General features: G+C 35.5%; 1 protein-coding gene across 3 annotated transcripts in view; it reads left to right on the forward strand.

Moving 5' to 3' along the window:
* The window catches only part of LOC150076909 (RCC1-like G exchanging factor-like protein), a 161,805-nt gene that overhangs the window by 81,213 nt on the left and 63,796 nt on the right, over positions 1-16,796 (forward strand). For all 3 annotated transcript variants that reach the window (XM_090386027.1, XM_090386026.1, XM_090386028.1), the window contains one exon: positions 10,335-10,445. In XM_090386027.1, the coding sequence (XP_090242153.1) occupies positions 10,335-10,445 (111 nt within the window). The remainder of the gene's footprint in view (positions 1-10,334; positions 10,446-16,796) is intronic.

Raw genomic sequence — 16,796 nt, forward strand, 5'->3', positions numbered from 1 at the left:
TTAGAAACTCAGTTTATTCCATTTCAACATTCATTTCCACTTTCAGTGTCAAGGGTCAAAATGTGGAAAGTGGGATTCACATATTTTCGCACCAGAAAAGCTTAAGGATTGGGTAAACTTTTGTGTTTTACTGCATTCTTATGAACTCTGAGCACTATTTATGAATTTACCTCATTATTAGAGATGAAAATTAGGTGCTTTCTCACAATGCTAAGGTTCATCAGTAGTTATTATTATTGCTGTTCTGCCGAGGACAGTCTGTTTGGTGAGATATTCATGGCATTGTTTACTTTGAACTGTTTCAGCCCGAAACCATTACAACAAAAGTTTGCTATCAACAGTTGCAAAGTTTGAGCGTTGCATTGAATGAAAAATGTTCTTCTTGGGCTAGTCAGGTGTTCTTTTTATTCAAGACAAACTGAAAATGCATCTCATGCTGCTCTGTTCACATTAGTAAAATTGATGAGTTTATTTGAGGAAAAGTCCCACAAATGTTGTATTTGGTATACGTTAGATTATTACCCATTCAGCACTCTACGACACTATCTTGTTAGATAATAACTTAAGTTTGTAGGCCATCAAAAGCTCTCTGTCTGCAGTCTTTGCTTCAAAACCATAGTACTGAATTCATATCATTGAATGATGAAATCAATTTATTCATCATTGAATACATTGAATCTATTAAGTATTTAGTGTATGTATTTCTGTTTTAAGTTTGAAAATGAAGGGGGGCACATTTCTAGATTAATCTGTATTTTCCATCAACACCACATTTCTCTATTCTTCTGAGTCTTCTTTTTCTGTTGAAGGCAATAAATTTAAGCTGCTGATATGTCAAACCTGTCTCAGCTGTATGGGTGTGGTAGCTCTTATTTAATGGCGGAGCTTCCCCACCTTGTCACAGTGTCATCATTGGATATACGTAGTTTTTCCATGTGTAATCACACCAGTCTTAGTGATTAGGGAGAGAATTCAGAGTAGGATTGAAGGGTCCTGTTTGATATGGTGCGGACATGTCAAGAGGATGAACAAGAGGCATTTGCCAAGAAGAATGTTTGATTTGCAACTAAAGGACAAAATACCAAGAATGAGGTGGCAGGACATGATAAAGACCGATGTCATTAAGAGAAAAAGAAACTGGAGTGAAATCAACAATGGAGAGAAGTACTTGGACAGGACATGGTGGTGAGGCTTCTTACATTGACCAGTGGAACAGCAGAATGATGACAGATGATGAAGACTACATTGCTCTAAACTGACATCATTAAAAATAATGTTTTAATTTTTTAGTTCTTAAGTAATTGTAATTTCTCTTTTATTTTCAGCTGTTGTTAACTATCATTAACAGATATACTGTCTTGAATTTTTCACTTATGTAAATAGAAGCATCAGCACAATAAATGTTTTTGTTCCCATTTCTTTCCAGTAGAGGCTTGCTTTATCTCCTCTTGCAAGAAAATTACTTCATTGTGTCTTGTGTCTACTTATGCAAACCAGCGTACATAATTTGCCTTTGTCCTTTCCAAAAGCAAAATGCAACTTTGGAGAGAAGTATTTATTATCAGAAAAATAAACTGAGCATACACATGTGTTGATGATTAATTTGTTTTGAAAGTCAGAAATGGATATACCAGAAGTACATCTAAGTCAAACTAAGAGTTAAATGATTTTATGATAACTGAGAGGAAAGTGGAAGGTAAATTGTTCAAGCCAAAATTAAATAAGGTACCTGCAGCTGATGGAATATCCAATTATATTGGTAGAATCAGCAAAAGAAGTATGCAAACATTTTGCCATAATCATAAGAGCATTCTTGGATTCAGGAGAGGTCCCTGCAGAGTGGAATCAGCAAATAGAAGGTGCAAGCCAAAAGTTTCCACACTGGCCGCTAACCACATGTAATATAGCAGTGGGCCATTAGATACTGATAAACTAATTGTAAGTTAGTGTGGTGAGCTTTGTGCCAATAGGATATTGTGCTTTTGTGAAATTAGTGTTTAAATGTAGTAGTAGTTGAGACTTGTGATGCAAGAAAGCAAGCTTAGGTAGCATTAGCGAAAAAAAAAAACAACCATTTCACACATCCAATCCCTCTAAACGCTTGTCCAATTCCTCCTTGAATTTATTTAAGCTATAAATTTCCACAATGACAGATGGAAGTTTGTTCCAGCAATCAACTACCCGCTGGCTAAAGGCAATTTTATTTGTTTCATAATGACTCCCACCAGAAATGATGACCAGTCCCTAAACCCACCAGCACCCTGCCCTCCAATCTAATAGAAGGTACAAGAATTATTTGCACCTCTGCCTGTGGCTACTGTTAATCTTTTAGTCCGTGAATCCCTCCCTAGCAGTTTTCTGACGCACCTAACAGTGCCTCGATAGCATTAGCAAATATTCTTGCACCCCTTCTATTTAAGTGTATCCCATCTCTGTAGAAGCAGTTTCTCCTGTTAACAAGCGCACACCATGCCGAGAAATATTCTACCCCATGAGCCTTGCACGATCTCTCCAGGACCGAATTAATTTACACAGCTCTCATCATGTACTCCCTCTTATCATGTCTGGACAGAACTTCAGACACTTTAAAATTTAACACTAACTCATGACTTTTTTTTCAACATTGACCCATACTTGTTAAGTAAGCCTGGAGATCACCTACTCTTAATGTTGTTAGTGCCAACTTGTATGACAGTATCACCCTTTATGCCCTTGAAAGATGATATCTGCTCTACAACATCAATAACTTTCCCCTGGCAGACATACCATGGTCCTATTCCACCTATCCTTTTCACACAATATATTATCCTTCTTCCTGACAATGGAGTCACTGATAATAACTATCTCCTGAGAGACCAGTGCAGTCTGCCTTGGAGATTGCTGCTGTGTAGCCTAATGCACAAGAGGGAGCTCTGGCATTGAGTTGGGCAGCTAAGAGCTTGATGGGTCCCCCACTTTGTTACCTTCGAGGGCATCTACCCGGCTCTTCAAACTCTCATAGGCACCCATCAGAATGCTGAGTTTGCACCTTCTTGACACTATGTGCACCTAGCACACACAAAGACATCCTCCTTGGCTAGATCATGTCCTGTTCCTGAATGATCCGCAAACATTTCACAAGCCGCACATTTATTTGAGAACTGGCCCCCTCAGTTCTTCCCCCGAGCCACAGAATTCCTTCTACTTTGTGCTCGTTGCTTTGCTGCTGTATTCTGGGGCATGATATCTGATTGAATACAATGAAAATTAATGAGATTATTTATTATTATTATTATTATTATTATTAATCAGTTAATTTAATTAATCAATTATCAATAGGGAGGGTCCCACACCCTCCCTATTCTTCCGATATAGACCCCTGTGACGTCTTCCCATTCCTCAGAATGAAAATCCAGTTAAAAGGATGAAGATTTAAAGTGGTTTAAGCTGAATTACAGAAAGTGTTGGATAGCATCACAAAACAGAAATAAATCTAAATTCATTTTATTTTCCCAGTCTGGAATGGCTCGCACCTCGTATCTCTGCTATTCATAAAAGGGGATCAAAGAGCAGAATGAGTAATTACAATGTAAGCTTGACTTCCCTGCTAGGAATAATAATGAAACAGTAGTTAAAGAAGCAATGCAGGATCAACTTGAACAGGAATATAGTTATATGACAATCACAGCATGGATTTGTAAAGGGAGCTCTTGTTTAACCAATCTGATTAGCTAATGTACAAGTTAGTGCAATTGCATCATTTCAGTACATAGCCAACTCTCATTTAGGCCTCTCACTGTTTTTAATATAGATTACAGAATAGCTAATATAGATTATAGAAATGATGTAATTGCACTAACTTGTACATCAGTGTTTTTAATATAGTAAACTACACTGAGTGGACAGGGATCATGGGATATCTACCTAGTAACAGGTAGGTAGGTATCCCATGATTTCTGTTCTCTAGAAAGGTGGCAGTCACACAGCAAGGGCATTGAGTCCACTAGTTCACAAAAGCATTCCACAGATATTTTCATCCATGCTTGCTGCATCGTGTCCATAATTCCATCGCATTCCTGGTTGGAGGATCCAAAGCTCGAACGGACCTTTCCACAGCATCCCAAAGATGCTCTATAGGGTACATGTTTGGTGAACGGGGAGGACATTCCATGGTGGAAAAATCTGTGGAATGCTTTTTGAGCCATGTTCTGGTCACCATGGCTCTGTGGGGAGGCACATTGTCCTGCTGGAAGAGTCCATTGCTGCAAGGATGGACACATAACCTGGACCTTTCAGAGATGCATCTAGATGTATCAGAGGGCCCAACATGTGCTAGTTGAACATGCCCCAGACTATTACCAACCGTCCACCTGCCTGAACAGTTCTTGTTGACATGACGGGTGCATAGCTTCGTGTGGTTTCTGCCCGATACGCACCCTCCCATCCGCTCGAAATAACTGGAAACGGGACTCATCAGACCAAGAGACCAATCTCCAATCATCCAAGGTCCAGTGCTGATGTTCTTTCCCCCAGTTGAGACATAGAGTCCTGTGTCATGGTGTTAGCAATGGGACTCTGGTGGGTTGGTGGCTCCCATACCTATTGCAGCTAATGATCGCCTGATGGTCTTGGTGGAGACATTTCTAGCACCCCACCCCTCATTGAAGTTGGCAGTGATTTGTTCCACTGTCACTCTCTGGTTGGCTGAAAAAATGCATGACAGACATCAACGGCCACATTCATCCACCACTTTTCTCCTCCAACAGCACTGTCCACGATGAGATGTTATTTCGGAAATGGCGTATTCCTGATATATTCTTGATACTGTCGAACGGGTATAGTGCAATTTCTGTACCACCCCCGCAATAGAGTGACCCATGCACAGGCATCCACTATCATTCCTCTTTCAAAGTCAGTTAACTCAAGACGTTTATCTATACTGACATCGAATTACCGTCTATGTGAATGCAGAAGTGCAGTGTACCTGCAAGTGGCGGGTTCGTCCACTAGCAAGATGATTGTGACAGTGATGGCATTTCTCCACTTGTTCTCAATAACTCTGTTTGTTCCTGTCCTGTTTTGTGTTTTGTTTCACCACCATTTTACAATTTTGTATATCACTGCTGTTTTTACTTCTGCTTGGAAATTTGTTTATATCCAGCCAGTTCCTATAAAGGAAGTGGCTAATCCCATCCATCCTTATTGTTTTGTTAAGCTTACCGCTACTCTTTTCAGAATAATGGAGAATTCCATACTGACAATTCTTACACTATCTCAAAACCTTCCATCTGCTCAATAATCACCAATATGGATTCTGCTGTATGCCTGTATATCACCATTTTTTGATCCACTGGCGATATATTGACTTATGTTACCATCTTTGGACGAATTTGAATTTCACAACTCCAGCTGGCAAGCATTTGCCAGCTGGAGTTGTGAAATTCACATGATCAAAAGTCTTGGAAATGGCCAGTTTTGGTCATTTCCAAGACTTTTGATCATGTGAAGGACTTCTTAAGCCAGCTCCAATATTACCATCTGTAGATTGCCATCTTTCTTTTGCAATTGGGTAGCCAGTTTTCTCTTTGACTGCTCACTGAGGATGATGGTAGATGACTCTCTCTCTTCTAACTTCTCAACTAATGCCTATTTTTGCTAGGGTTAAACTTTTTTTGCCCATTAATGACCCTTTTTTCACTAACTGGAAATTCTATCCATGGTTTGGTGATGAAAGCACAATGCTTTCCACTTTCCAGTTTGAGAAACTTTGCCCTAAACAGTCATCTTCAACTTCTCAAATATCTGCCACTAAGTCCTTAAATGACGATCTTCAGGTAATTCTCCAGTGGGGCAAAGATAACTTAGTTAATTTCAGTCTTTCTAAAACTCAGTCCTGTTTTATTTATTGTAAAAAAAAGTCTACTGCAACTATGCTCATCTTTGATGGCACTCAGATTTCTAGACAAGATCATATATATCTATTAGGGATTATCCTGACTTCTAACACCCTTGGCCTGAGCACATTACAAATATTTCTTCCTCTGCATCAAAACAACTGAGTTTTCTCTTTCACTCTCAATATTCCTTTTCTTCTAAACAGCTGCTGACTGTGTACAAATTTCAAATCCTTCCAGTCAGTTAATTAATGACATCCATGCTTTGTTCTCTGTCTCACATCTATGTCAGATGGTCAATTTCTGCTGCATGCCTTTTCCATAGATACTTCTATGGCATTATCTCATTCTGAATTGGCATCTGTAATTTTACAGCTCTCTTCCAAACCTATCTGAATATATGCCTCAATCAGCCAACATTCGCTGGCCTTTGGAACAACTTTCCTTCATATGCATCTTTTGTTTCCTCAGCCTTCAACCCATACATGGTACTAAGTAATATAGGTTCTAATACCTTTCGTGTTTAGGGTTTTCATAAAAAAAAAAAAAAAAAAAAAATGTAATATGTAATACAAGATGATCACAGAATATTATGTACTGCTGCAAAATTTCTACCTTGCAAATTTCTACTCTCTACATTGTATTAAAAGAATGTCAAACTTATAATCATAGAACTGAACTCTTAACATTAAAAAACACATTCTCTAATGTATCTTTCAATGTAGTCAACTTTTTCAAAAATATTTCATTACCAAATTAAAAATATGAGTAATTATTATTGATTTTTGTGGTTTACAAGATTCCTAGCATTCACCATGCCACACTATATTATGCATTGCTTACCTGATTGTAATGCATTCATTGAAATTGCCATGCTAACAACTTGGAAACAAAGCATTTATTTAATTGCATAATTTTGTAATTGTAAATTAACTTATTTTGTTCTAGTCATTATTATAAGCTTGGTCCCTTGTCTAGATTTTCTTATTCACATTTTTTTTTCATGAAATCCCAAACAAGAATGGTATTAGAAGCTATAGCAATTAGTATTATGTGGGTTGAAAGTTGAGAAGACAGAAGATACTTATTGTTTTTTTTTTTTTATAGACTTGAATTTCTGTAGATTGTAATTTTCAGAAAACCCTTGAGAAGGAAGGTTGTTCCAGAAAATGGAAATTGAAAGAATAAATGAGGAAGAAGAAAAATTGGTTCTGTGATTTTGAAGTTGGACATTAAATGGATAATAACTGGTTATGGCACATGTGTGTGGAATGGTTTGGAAGCGGGGGGGGGGGGGGTATATTACAGAAACCAATTCAGAAGAACAGTGCCCATGGAAGTATCTATAGAAAAGGCATGCAGCAGAAAAATTTCATTTTATGCTGCGTGCTGCATAAGAGGACATTTCTGAGAGACCATTCTGCTGCATAAGAAAACATCTCTAAGACAGAGAGTGAAGAGACTTTGTAAGAGACAGACCATTAACTAACCTGGCTGTCCTTTTCTGAATGGAGTCTGTAAGCCTGAGAGAAGTTTTTGGGGTCACCATTCCAGCAGTTGAAGCAATATTCCACGGTAGGGCAGATTTGAGATTTGATTTGTACAGAGTGAGGTACAGCAATACACCACATAGTACTGATAACTGGTACCGAAACTATTCCGTGTTATGTGAAGCCATGCTGATTGAGGTATAATTATAATGGGTTTTAATTGAATGCGTACCAGAGAAAGTCTATAAACAAATTATAATAAATCTACAAACAGTTTGCACTTGATAACCAATTAAAAAGATTTGAAATTAAAATATATTGCAAAAATTATATTCATGAAAAGGTAACATCATGAGAGAAGAGAAAAAAAGCTTTATTGTTTATTTAGGTATTTCAATGATGACGTCTGGTGAAGTCATCTTTTGTTTTCTTCGCATGCAAGTCTTTGTAACATCAAATCCCATCTTGTAAAATTTTCCATATCTTGATACCACATTCAATATTCGGATCTCCATTCATAATCGCCTTGCAAGCCATGTCAGCCCCCCCCCCCAAAAAAAAACTTTCTCCAATTTTTCTGTTGAAAATTCTTTTGGTACCACTTCAGAATTGTTTTCCTCTTCTTCATATACAGTTTTCTCATTAATTTCAAGGAGGTGTGTGTGTGTGTGTGTGTGTGTGTGTGTGTGTGTGTGTGTGTGTGTGTGTGTGTGTGTGTGTGTGTGTGTGTGTGTTATGGGGGTTTAAGGGTGCATAAGCTGCCATGGCTATAGTGCACCTATTCATAGGGAAGGATAGGAGAGTTGCATCATCTAAGTCATTTGCATGTGAGTCAGTGCAGTCACATATATTGACAGTGTCCAAAGTTTTGAATCCCAAGTCTTTTCTGATCTTCACAATGTCTTTGGCAGTTGTTTGAACTTGTGATTCAAAACCAGTGAAATCATTTGCCAAATGGGGCAAAACATACTGCCAAACAGAACGCATATTGTTGGCAATGATTTCTAGCCAAGATGCAGGTATATTTTCAAGAAGGGATAGCAGGTGTGATGTCAAAATTTGCAGATGACATAAAGATTGATAGAGTTGTTTATGACATAAATAACTCTATATTTAAATTTTAAACATAAATTTTAAAGGGATAAAAAATAAATTGTGAAATGAAAAGTTTGAAAAGCTATCATGCTGTCTCGTCAGGATAGAATTAAGAATACTGAACACTGTTGCACGTTGCCACTGACTGCCTGAGGGGAGCTATTGGCACATGTGCATGTGAGACAATAGAGTTGGCACCGCAGCATATATGTAGAGTACATGTCTAGCCTATTAAATGAGTTTTAATACGTACAGTAAATTTTCGACTTAAACTTAATTGAAAACCATATTTTAGTGAAACCTGTCCTGTTTGAAGCTGTGCTAAGTGAGGTATTGCTGTAGTTGTTTAGAAGAAAAGTAACAGTAAGAGCCTAAGAGAAAACTCAGTTTTTAAGATTCGGAGGAAGCGGTACTTGTGATGGGCTTAGGCCAAGAGAGATTATAAGACAGGGTAATCCCTAATAGAGATGTATGATCTTGTCTAGAAATCTGAGATCAACGATAAGCATAGGAGCAGTAGGCTCCTTTTTGTGAGTGGGAGAAAGAACTGAACCTTGAGGGATGAAAATCAGAACCAACAGTGGATTCTTGGATCACTGTTGTTTCTGATTTTCATAAACAAAATCGATGAAGGGATAGCAGGTGTGATGTCAAAATTTGCAGATGACGTAAAGATTGATAGAGTTGTTTATGATCAGTGCCAAGCAGCACTCCTTCAGGATAATTTGAACAGACTCCAGAAATGATCAGAAAAGTGGTAACTATGTTTTAATGCAGCAAAATGTGAGGGCTTACACTTGGGGAATAGCAGCCCCAAAATAACTTATACATTTAGTAGGGTTAAATTAAAAACAGTAGAGGAAAAAAGGGATCTGGGAGTTACAATACAGGCAGATATGAAGTTTTCTGAGTGGTGTAAACAGGCAGCCAGGAAAGCCCATGGTGTCCTATCAATGATTTATTGAACATTATTCCTGTAGAGATAGGGAGATCATAATCCCATTGTATAAGACAATTGTAAGACCACATGTGGAATTCTGTGTTCAAGTATAGAGACCTCATCCGAAAAAAGACATTGAGTTTCTTGAAAGGGTCCAAAAATGGGTAACTCGCATGGTGAAATCAGCAAAAGGGCAACCACACAAAGAAAAACTCCAGTTATGTTGTTTGCAGAGCTTGGCAACCAGGCATCTCAGAGTGACCTGATTGAAGTTTATAAGGCTCTGAGAGGGATTAGTAAAATGAATGAAGGAGGAATTTTCACCATTATAAAGAATTCCAGAACTAGGGGCCCATAAATGAAATTACAGGAGAAGAGGTTTAGACTAGATTGTGGGAAGTTTTCTTTTACACAGCTAGTAATTGATTGCTGGAACAAGTTGGCTTTGCAGGTATATGAGGCTGACACGTTGAATAAATTTAAAGGTCAACTGGATAGTTACTATGTGAGGAGAGAAGCACATAATTTGTATTTTCTTATCTACTTGTTTATTTTATTTTATTTTATTTTTTTTGTTAATGCAGCAAAAGCCTGTGGCTTCCTTATGCTGTATGGTGAATACTATTACTATAATACCAGCATTAGTAGAGAAATTAGAAGACAGTGAGCTGTCGAACATTACTCACAACAAGTGGTCAGAAAGAAAAACTGGATATCCAATTGCAAAAAAGACAGTAAGCACTCGATAAGATGGAAGATTGTTTATGCCAAACATGACCAATTACCTTAGAAATGTCAAGCAATACATATATATGCTGCTGAAGGGGTTAATAATCCAGTTTAATATGTGCAAATTTTTATGCCATTCAGTATTTGTTGTGCCTAACATGATATCTCTTAAGATTTAAATAAGAATAAATAAAACTGATTCTGTAGGCCAAGGACATTACCGGAACCAGGGTATACCTGCTAAAGTGAAAGGAGATATTGTTGGTGAGAAGATAGTTTTTATATCTGGCTCTGCTGACTGCACTTTGGCAATATCTGGTAAATAGATTTCTTAATTTCTTTTATTTAATGTATTATTGATGTACTAGTGAATTAGTACAGTAAACCCCTGCTATTCACGGTATCTGTATTCGCGGTTTCGCGTATTCGCGATCGCCGATTTAATATAAAATGAAACCTAAAAAAATGTGAATTTTAAAGCGCCGTGAATATTTTCCGCCATAAAAAAACATGGGCGTGGCTAGAATTATCTTTCCCGGTCAAAACAGCACTCAGTGGGTAGGGGGAGAGGGGTGACAAAATCGCGAGCGTGGATGTTTCTCGCTAATCCTTGTTCAGTATGTGTTATGCGCTTGTCATGGAAGGTTTCGTTGTTTGCTTTTAATTTATATGCTTATAAATTGAATAAATTTATAAATTGATATGCTTACAAAAATGATAAATCTACCATTTTGCGGTGTAAAACAGACTTTTTCGAGCGTGTTAACGGAAGAAAGTGACTTTATTGTGGACAAGTTCTTTCTAACCCGTACAAAAATATGGCTACGAATAACAAGGGAAATGTGAAAAGATCAAAGAAGGTGATGACATTAGCGAATAAAATTGAGTTATTAGACAAAATTTCTAATGGTGAAAGTGTCTCCTCAGTGGTAAAACATTATAAAATCAATGAGTCAACAGTACGATCAATCAAGAAATCGGAAGAAAAAATCCGCCGTAGTGTCCATGAAAATGTGCTAATTGCTTCAAAAATTTGCTCTGTAACTCGTGATGTTAAATTAGAAAAAATGGAAAAGGCTTTAAATCTGTGGAGAGAAGACAGAACTCAAAATAAAATTCCGTTAAGTTCACTCATCATTCGTGAAGAAGCAAAACTCCTTTATCAACACTTTAGCGAAACTGGTGATAGCACTGGCGGGATAAGTTTTTTTGCTAGCAAAGGCACTGGTTTGAAAGATTTGTTTGAAATTTCTAATAAATATTACATTTAATATTAAATTGTTTCTTATTTTCATTTCGATGCCATATGCTTGCATTTCACTATGTACGTAGTCATAATATGAAGGTACATATAATACATACATAAATAGCAAAATTTTAGACTAGTTTTTCTTATATATTTCATACTTTGGAGAGGAACCCCTTTATTACTATGGGAGCCATAACTGAGTATTCGCATTTTCATTCGCGTAATCCCCACGAATAGCGGGGGTTTACTATATTTGTTTTTATGTTAATAATATAACTTATTTATTAGGATGTAATCAAGCCAATATAAATAATTACATCAAATTTTTCCAGACAACAAATTTAAAAAAATAGCCAGATGAAAGTGTGTGATTCTGCTTGATATTGATACCCTGAAATTTCAAAAATGAAATTTAATATTTTTATAGCACTTCAGAATTTTAAGCAATGGTATGCTTATACAGTACTACTATATGTTGCACAAGGCTAATGTAGGGATTCATGAATGTATAACTAAGATAAATGACAGTAAATTCCATATGAATTACATATTTTTAAGGTAGAATAATTACAATACATCCATACATCTAAGATAAAGGATTTTAATAAAAAAGATTATAACCAAAATAAACCACATACTTAAGTAGCTTTTTACCTCCCAAGCCTCATATGCTGCTTTCAGATTTTCATTTGTGTGTAATGTCACACTCTGTTTGCAGTAACCAAAAGTAATCATCCATCATGACAGGGTCCCATCTCCGTGATATCATTGTTCATTGTGAACATATTCTGATGGAATCTTTCATCCTGTTTGTCACTTACAGCACCTAAATTTTCAGGGAAGAAATTAAGTGTGAATCTAAAAAAAGTGGATTTCAGAGATATTTAGCAACCCAAGTTTCTCTATTAAATTAGATACAATAACTCTATTAAATTAGATACAATACAAGAACTATTAAATTAGATACAATACAAGAACTATTAAATTAGATACAATACAAGAACTATTAAATTAGATTTAATAGTTCTCTATTAAATTAGATACCAACATCTCAAAATTTTCCACTTTTTATAGAGGCATCAAATATCTCTTTAAAGGATTGTGATGCAGTTAAGTCAGCATTTCTTAGTTTTTGCCAAACTGGGCTTTTTTTGAGCTTTTTTTTTTTTTTTTTTTTTACATTCTGGCAATTAATAGATATCAAATTAAGAGTACACTGTTATATACGCCGTGATATTGATTTAAGATATTTAATAAAACGTTACTACCTCGATATACACTTAAAACATTTTTGGTAATGTTTTGAGGTCAAACTTTGTCTTCAGGCCTAAGCAGAAATGGAATTGCTACTAACTGGAATTACAACATGCCAAATTAAGTCTGTAATTGTTCCATTTAGCAGTCGTTCCATCTTTGGTTATGCCTGATAATGTCCTCACTGATTCCTTTTTCCCTCCAGTTACTTGGTAGAGCAGGATCTGACAAATATTCTTTATGTAGAACAGGTTTTAATGCAGATGGAACATAAAGTGTACAATACTTGTTTTTAGTTGATGAACAGTCTCTGAAGACTTGTTTGATTAATCCCAACAGAAAGCAGTGTGTTTGGACATTTTGGAGATATAGGAAGTAAAATTAGCATGAAAGTAGAAGATTGTTTGCATGGGTGGATAGATATCCACCTATGCATACAATGTTCAAGCCAGCAACCCTTCCAACCCCTTTTCAGTATATGATACTAACCAATTTCCAGTAATAGATTATTTTTGTTTTATGGTAGTCTGTGAATAAAACAGGTGATCACTTATTGAAGTTTAATTATTTTTTGCAACCTGGTTAGAAATTTTTTGATATTCCAAATTAAGTGCTGCATGATGCGGTAAAGAAGAAAAAGGCTATATACTTACATATATGTCAAATGATTTGCATATGTAAGTACAAGTGAACCATCAAGAAATAAACTATTCCAACACTATGCATCTCGATAAATATTTTAATAAATGAGTATCACATTACAGACCCTATACCAGGTTCTTGTTTGCATACACAAGAATCTGTATAGGGCTTGTAACATGACTTATTAAAGTCATGTTACAAGCCCTATAACTCACTTATTAAAATATTTATTGTGTTTAAGTGTTGGAATAGTTTACTTCTTGATGGATATTACCCACAAAGAAAATTTCTCATTTAAAGACAGACATGATAAAGAAGTGAACTTGTTCCTTCAAATTTATTGGCCAGATTATTGATGAAGATGCTGAAACAGAAGGACCTAGTGAAGAGTCCTGTGAATCCAAATTGTGTAGAACAAATGGATAATGGATATCCATCCACTCACCCACCTACAACATTGTCCTTCAGCAGATTTTTTGGGCTATTAAAGAGCAAGATCTGTTTTGCTATAATCTTGTAATTTATTAATGAGACCATGAATAAAATCAGAAATCAAATGCTTTGGAAAGGTTGAAGTACTCTTATGTGATATCTGTTTACATGTTGGATTTAAGAGTTTTACAAAGATTTTTTATAACTTTTTTTTTTTTTTTTCAGTGTGGATCTATTTTGTTACAAATCCTTGGTGATTTTCAGAGTATATAAGTTTTAAATAAGCTGTCAGTTGAGAAGGAAATAATATTGGAAATCCTAGTTAAATAGTTAGCACAGTTGATAGGTTGATAAGATGAAAGGCTTCTTACATTTCTTATTGGGTGGTTATATGCTATCCTTTAAAAAAAAGTCAAGATAATGTTCTCAACAAAATAATTACTAATTAGAGATACCAATTGAAGTTAGATTGTGGTAAAGAGAATTCATCAGGTGTCAAGAATTTTCAAATGAAGGAATTGCTTGAGACAGTGATCACAGTGTATTATTTTAGTTTATATTCATAGAAATTCCTCTTGTCAAGAGTGAGAGTGAGATTGCAGTGGGATCATTTTAATTCTGTTCTTTTGTTTTTTTTTAAAAGAACTGTTGTTCAAGGCCCAGGCTATTATGTGATCTGGAAAGTTACACGGAATGATTGTAAATTATCACGAGTCCTGAATACTACGTAAGTATGAATTGATCCATAGTACAGTTACTCAGGGAGTTAAGTAAGTTAACATAGACTGCGAGAAGCCTGGCAAGAAATTCATCATATACATGAACTCTAAAAAGAAAGTATTGAATTATATTGGCCTGCTACAGAAGAGCAACCCTAATATTATTGACAGTCATATTCCAGTGTTTCTCCAGCTGGGGCCTCTAGAACCTGAGATTTTGTGGGAGTAAATTACACTAAAAATCAGACTGAAAGTTTTTAACTCAGATTTTTGTCACAATTATATACAAAGGGAAAGAACTGTATGTATATTTCCATCTTATCGACTATAAATCGTTAACTCATCATTGACTTGTGTTGCAACAATTTTGCATTTTTCCTGATTTTTTTCAATGTGTTTTATCACTCCAGGACGACTTGTAATATATGTAAACGATTTGTGATATTGCAGCTCCAAAAGCTTATTGAGTAAACATAAATCCAAAATATTCTACATAACTAATGGATATGCAGAAATGTGATACATATTTAAAGATTAGGTGAGATGTTAAAAATTTTCAATAACTTCCATGCATTTACAAATAGCATCATTTCTCAACATTTCAGCATAGTGCAGTACACATGTCAGCTGCAATTTTACATGATTCCTGTTGTATTTTATTGCACAAATCTCAGGTGTACAGTGTTTTAGGTGTCTAACATAAACTTTGTCTTTAAGCATAGATACTAACACTCCGGGTTTACAACAAAGAAACCCTCCTTCTTGACTCAATCTGACCACTTCACCATCTCACCACTGTAACATAGTTTTTCCTCTGCCATTTTTCTTTTCACAAAAAAAAAAAAATAGTACAGCTATGTCAAAATTGGAATTTTTAAAAAAGTCTCAAATTTCTTCTTATTTTTGTTAACAAATATGGCTGTAATAAATGCCTGAGAATATTTTTCTGTAATTGTTTGGCTAGCCATGAAAAAAAAAAAAAAAAAAATTCTGAGGGTTGTTTCATTTCCAGCGATGATACTCTCTCTCAAAAAGAAAGCAATAAAGATTAATAAAAGAATTTTTAAATTTATGAAAACTAATACCATTAAAGATTTATTTTCAAAGAAAGTAAATGCACCAGATGGCAACTTCTCTGCCAGGTGGGCAGGAACAGCAGTGCATAGCACACGCTTCTTGATTAGACTGGGGTTCGAGCCCGTGACCACCAAATACAGAGGATGTGGAAAGGTCGGAATGACCACTCCCCAGAGCAATATGGCCTTAGTTGCTAATGCTCCTAAAAACCAAAAAAAATAACAAACAACAGCAACTTCTCTAACTTTCATTGCCACAATAATCTAGAAATACAAGCCAAAGCTCCCTCCACTCCAATTAATAAATTAGTAAAGGATGTCTTCCTTATTAATCACAATTATAAAATACCAATGAGAGTGAGATATAATGTCATGAATGTCAAAACAGGTTGATGGATGAACTGATCATAGTAATAAGCCACAGATTCAATGTGATTGTCTAAGTGTTTTATGCATGCTGCTAAAAAAAGGCATTAGGCCAGTTCTATTAATGTTGTACTGTTGAGGTGATTTGTGTGCTGATATGATCCATTGAGGTTGTACAATTTCAAATATTTAATATACTCATAGCCAGAAGCTGTACTGTATGACTTTAAATACATTTGATAAATTATGGTAATTGTTTGATGGTCAGCTGACTTTCTGTTATGAATTTCTAAGATCAAGGTTTGTTTCCTTATGGCAGTCGAAAATCTGCTGGTTCCAAACAGAATTCATAGATATCAGGTTGCCAGCTGAGTTTTTGGAAACATTAAGTTAAATATTATTTAACTTCTTAAATATAATTTTATTTTGAGAATCAATTTGTTATCCAATAGTGCTATTCAGTGAACAAGTTATTTGAACCAAACTGAAATGAATTAATTTTGCAAAAAAAAAATCTAGTACTTCTCAATATATTATTGAAGATAAAGAAATAGATACTTTGCAGTATCACTTTTGTTAATTTCAATGTAAAAATCTGCCCTCTGATCCTATGTGGCAGCCATCCCAAAGTATAAACATAATTTTTTTTTATATTTTTAATTTTTAAATATGGCATATTCATTGGACATGTATAATGCATAAACATTTGGTGCAGAGTTGCCACATTCTGCTAATAGCAGCCTCATTTTGTCAGTACAGAGTATAAACATGGAATACCATGTACTGTATTTCATATATCAAATTTTAAAACTTCTTAAAACCTCTTAAGAATTCAATTATTCTGCACACAGTGCAGAATAATTGGATTTAAGAGGTTTTAAGAAGAATTAGATTATACTGTAATTTACTGTCCATCATGACCTTGACAGTA

This window comes from Mastigoproctus giganteus, chromosome 12 (genome assembly GCF_048544385.1).
Source record: "Mastigoproctus giganteus isolate SK-2022 chromosome 12, ASM4854438v1, whole genome shotgun sequence".
Lineage (NCBI taxonomy): Eukaryota > Metazoa > Arthropoda > Arachnida > Uropygi > Thelyphonidae > Mastigoproctus > Mastigoproctus giganteus.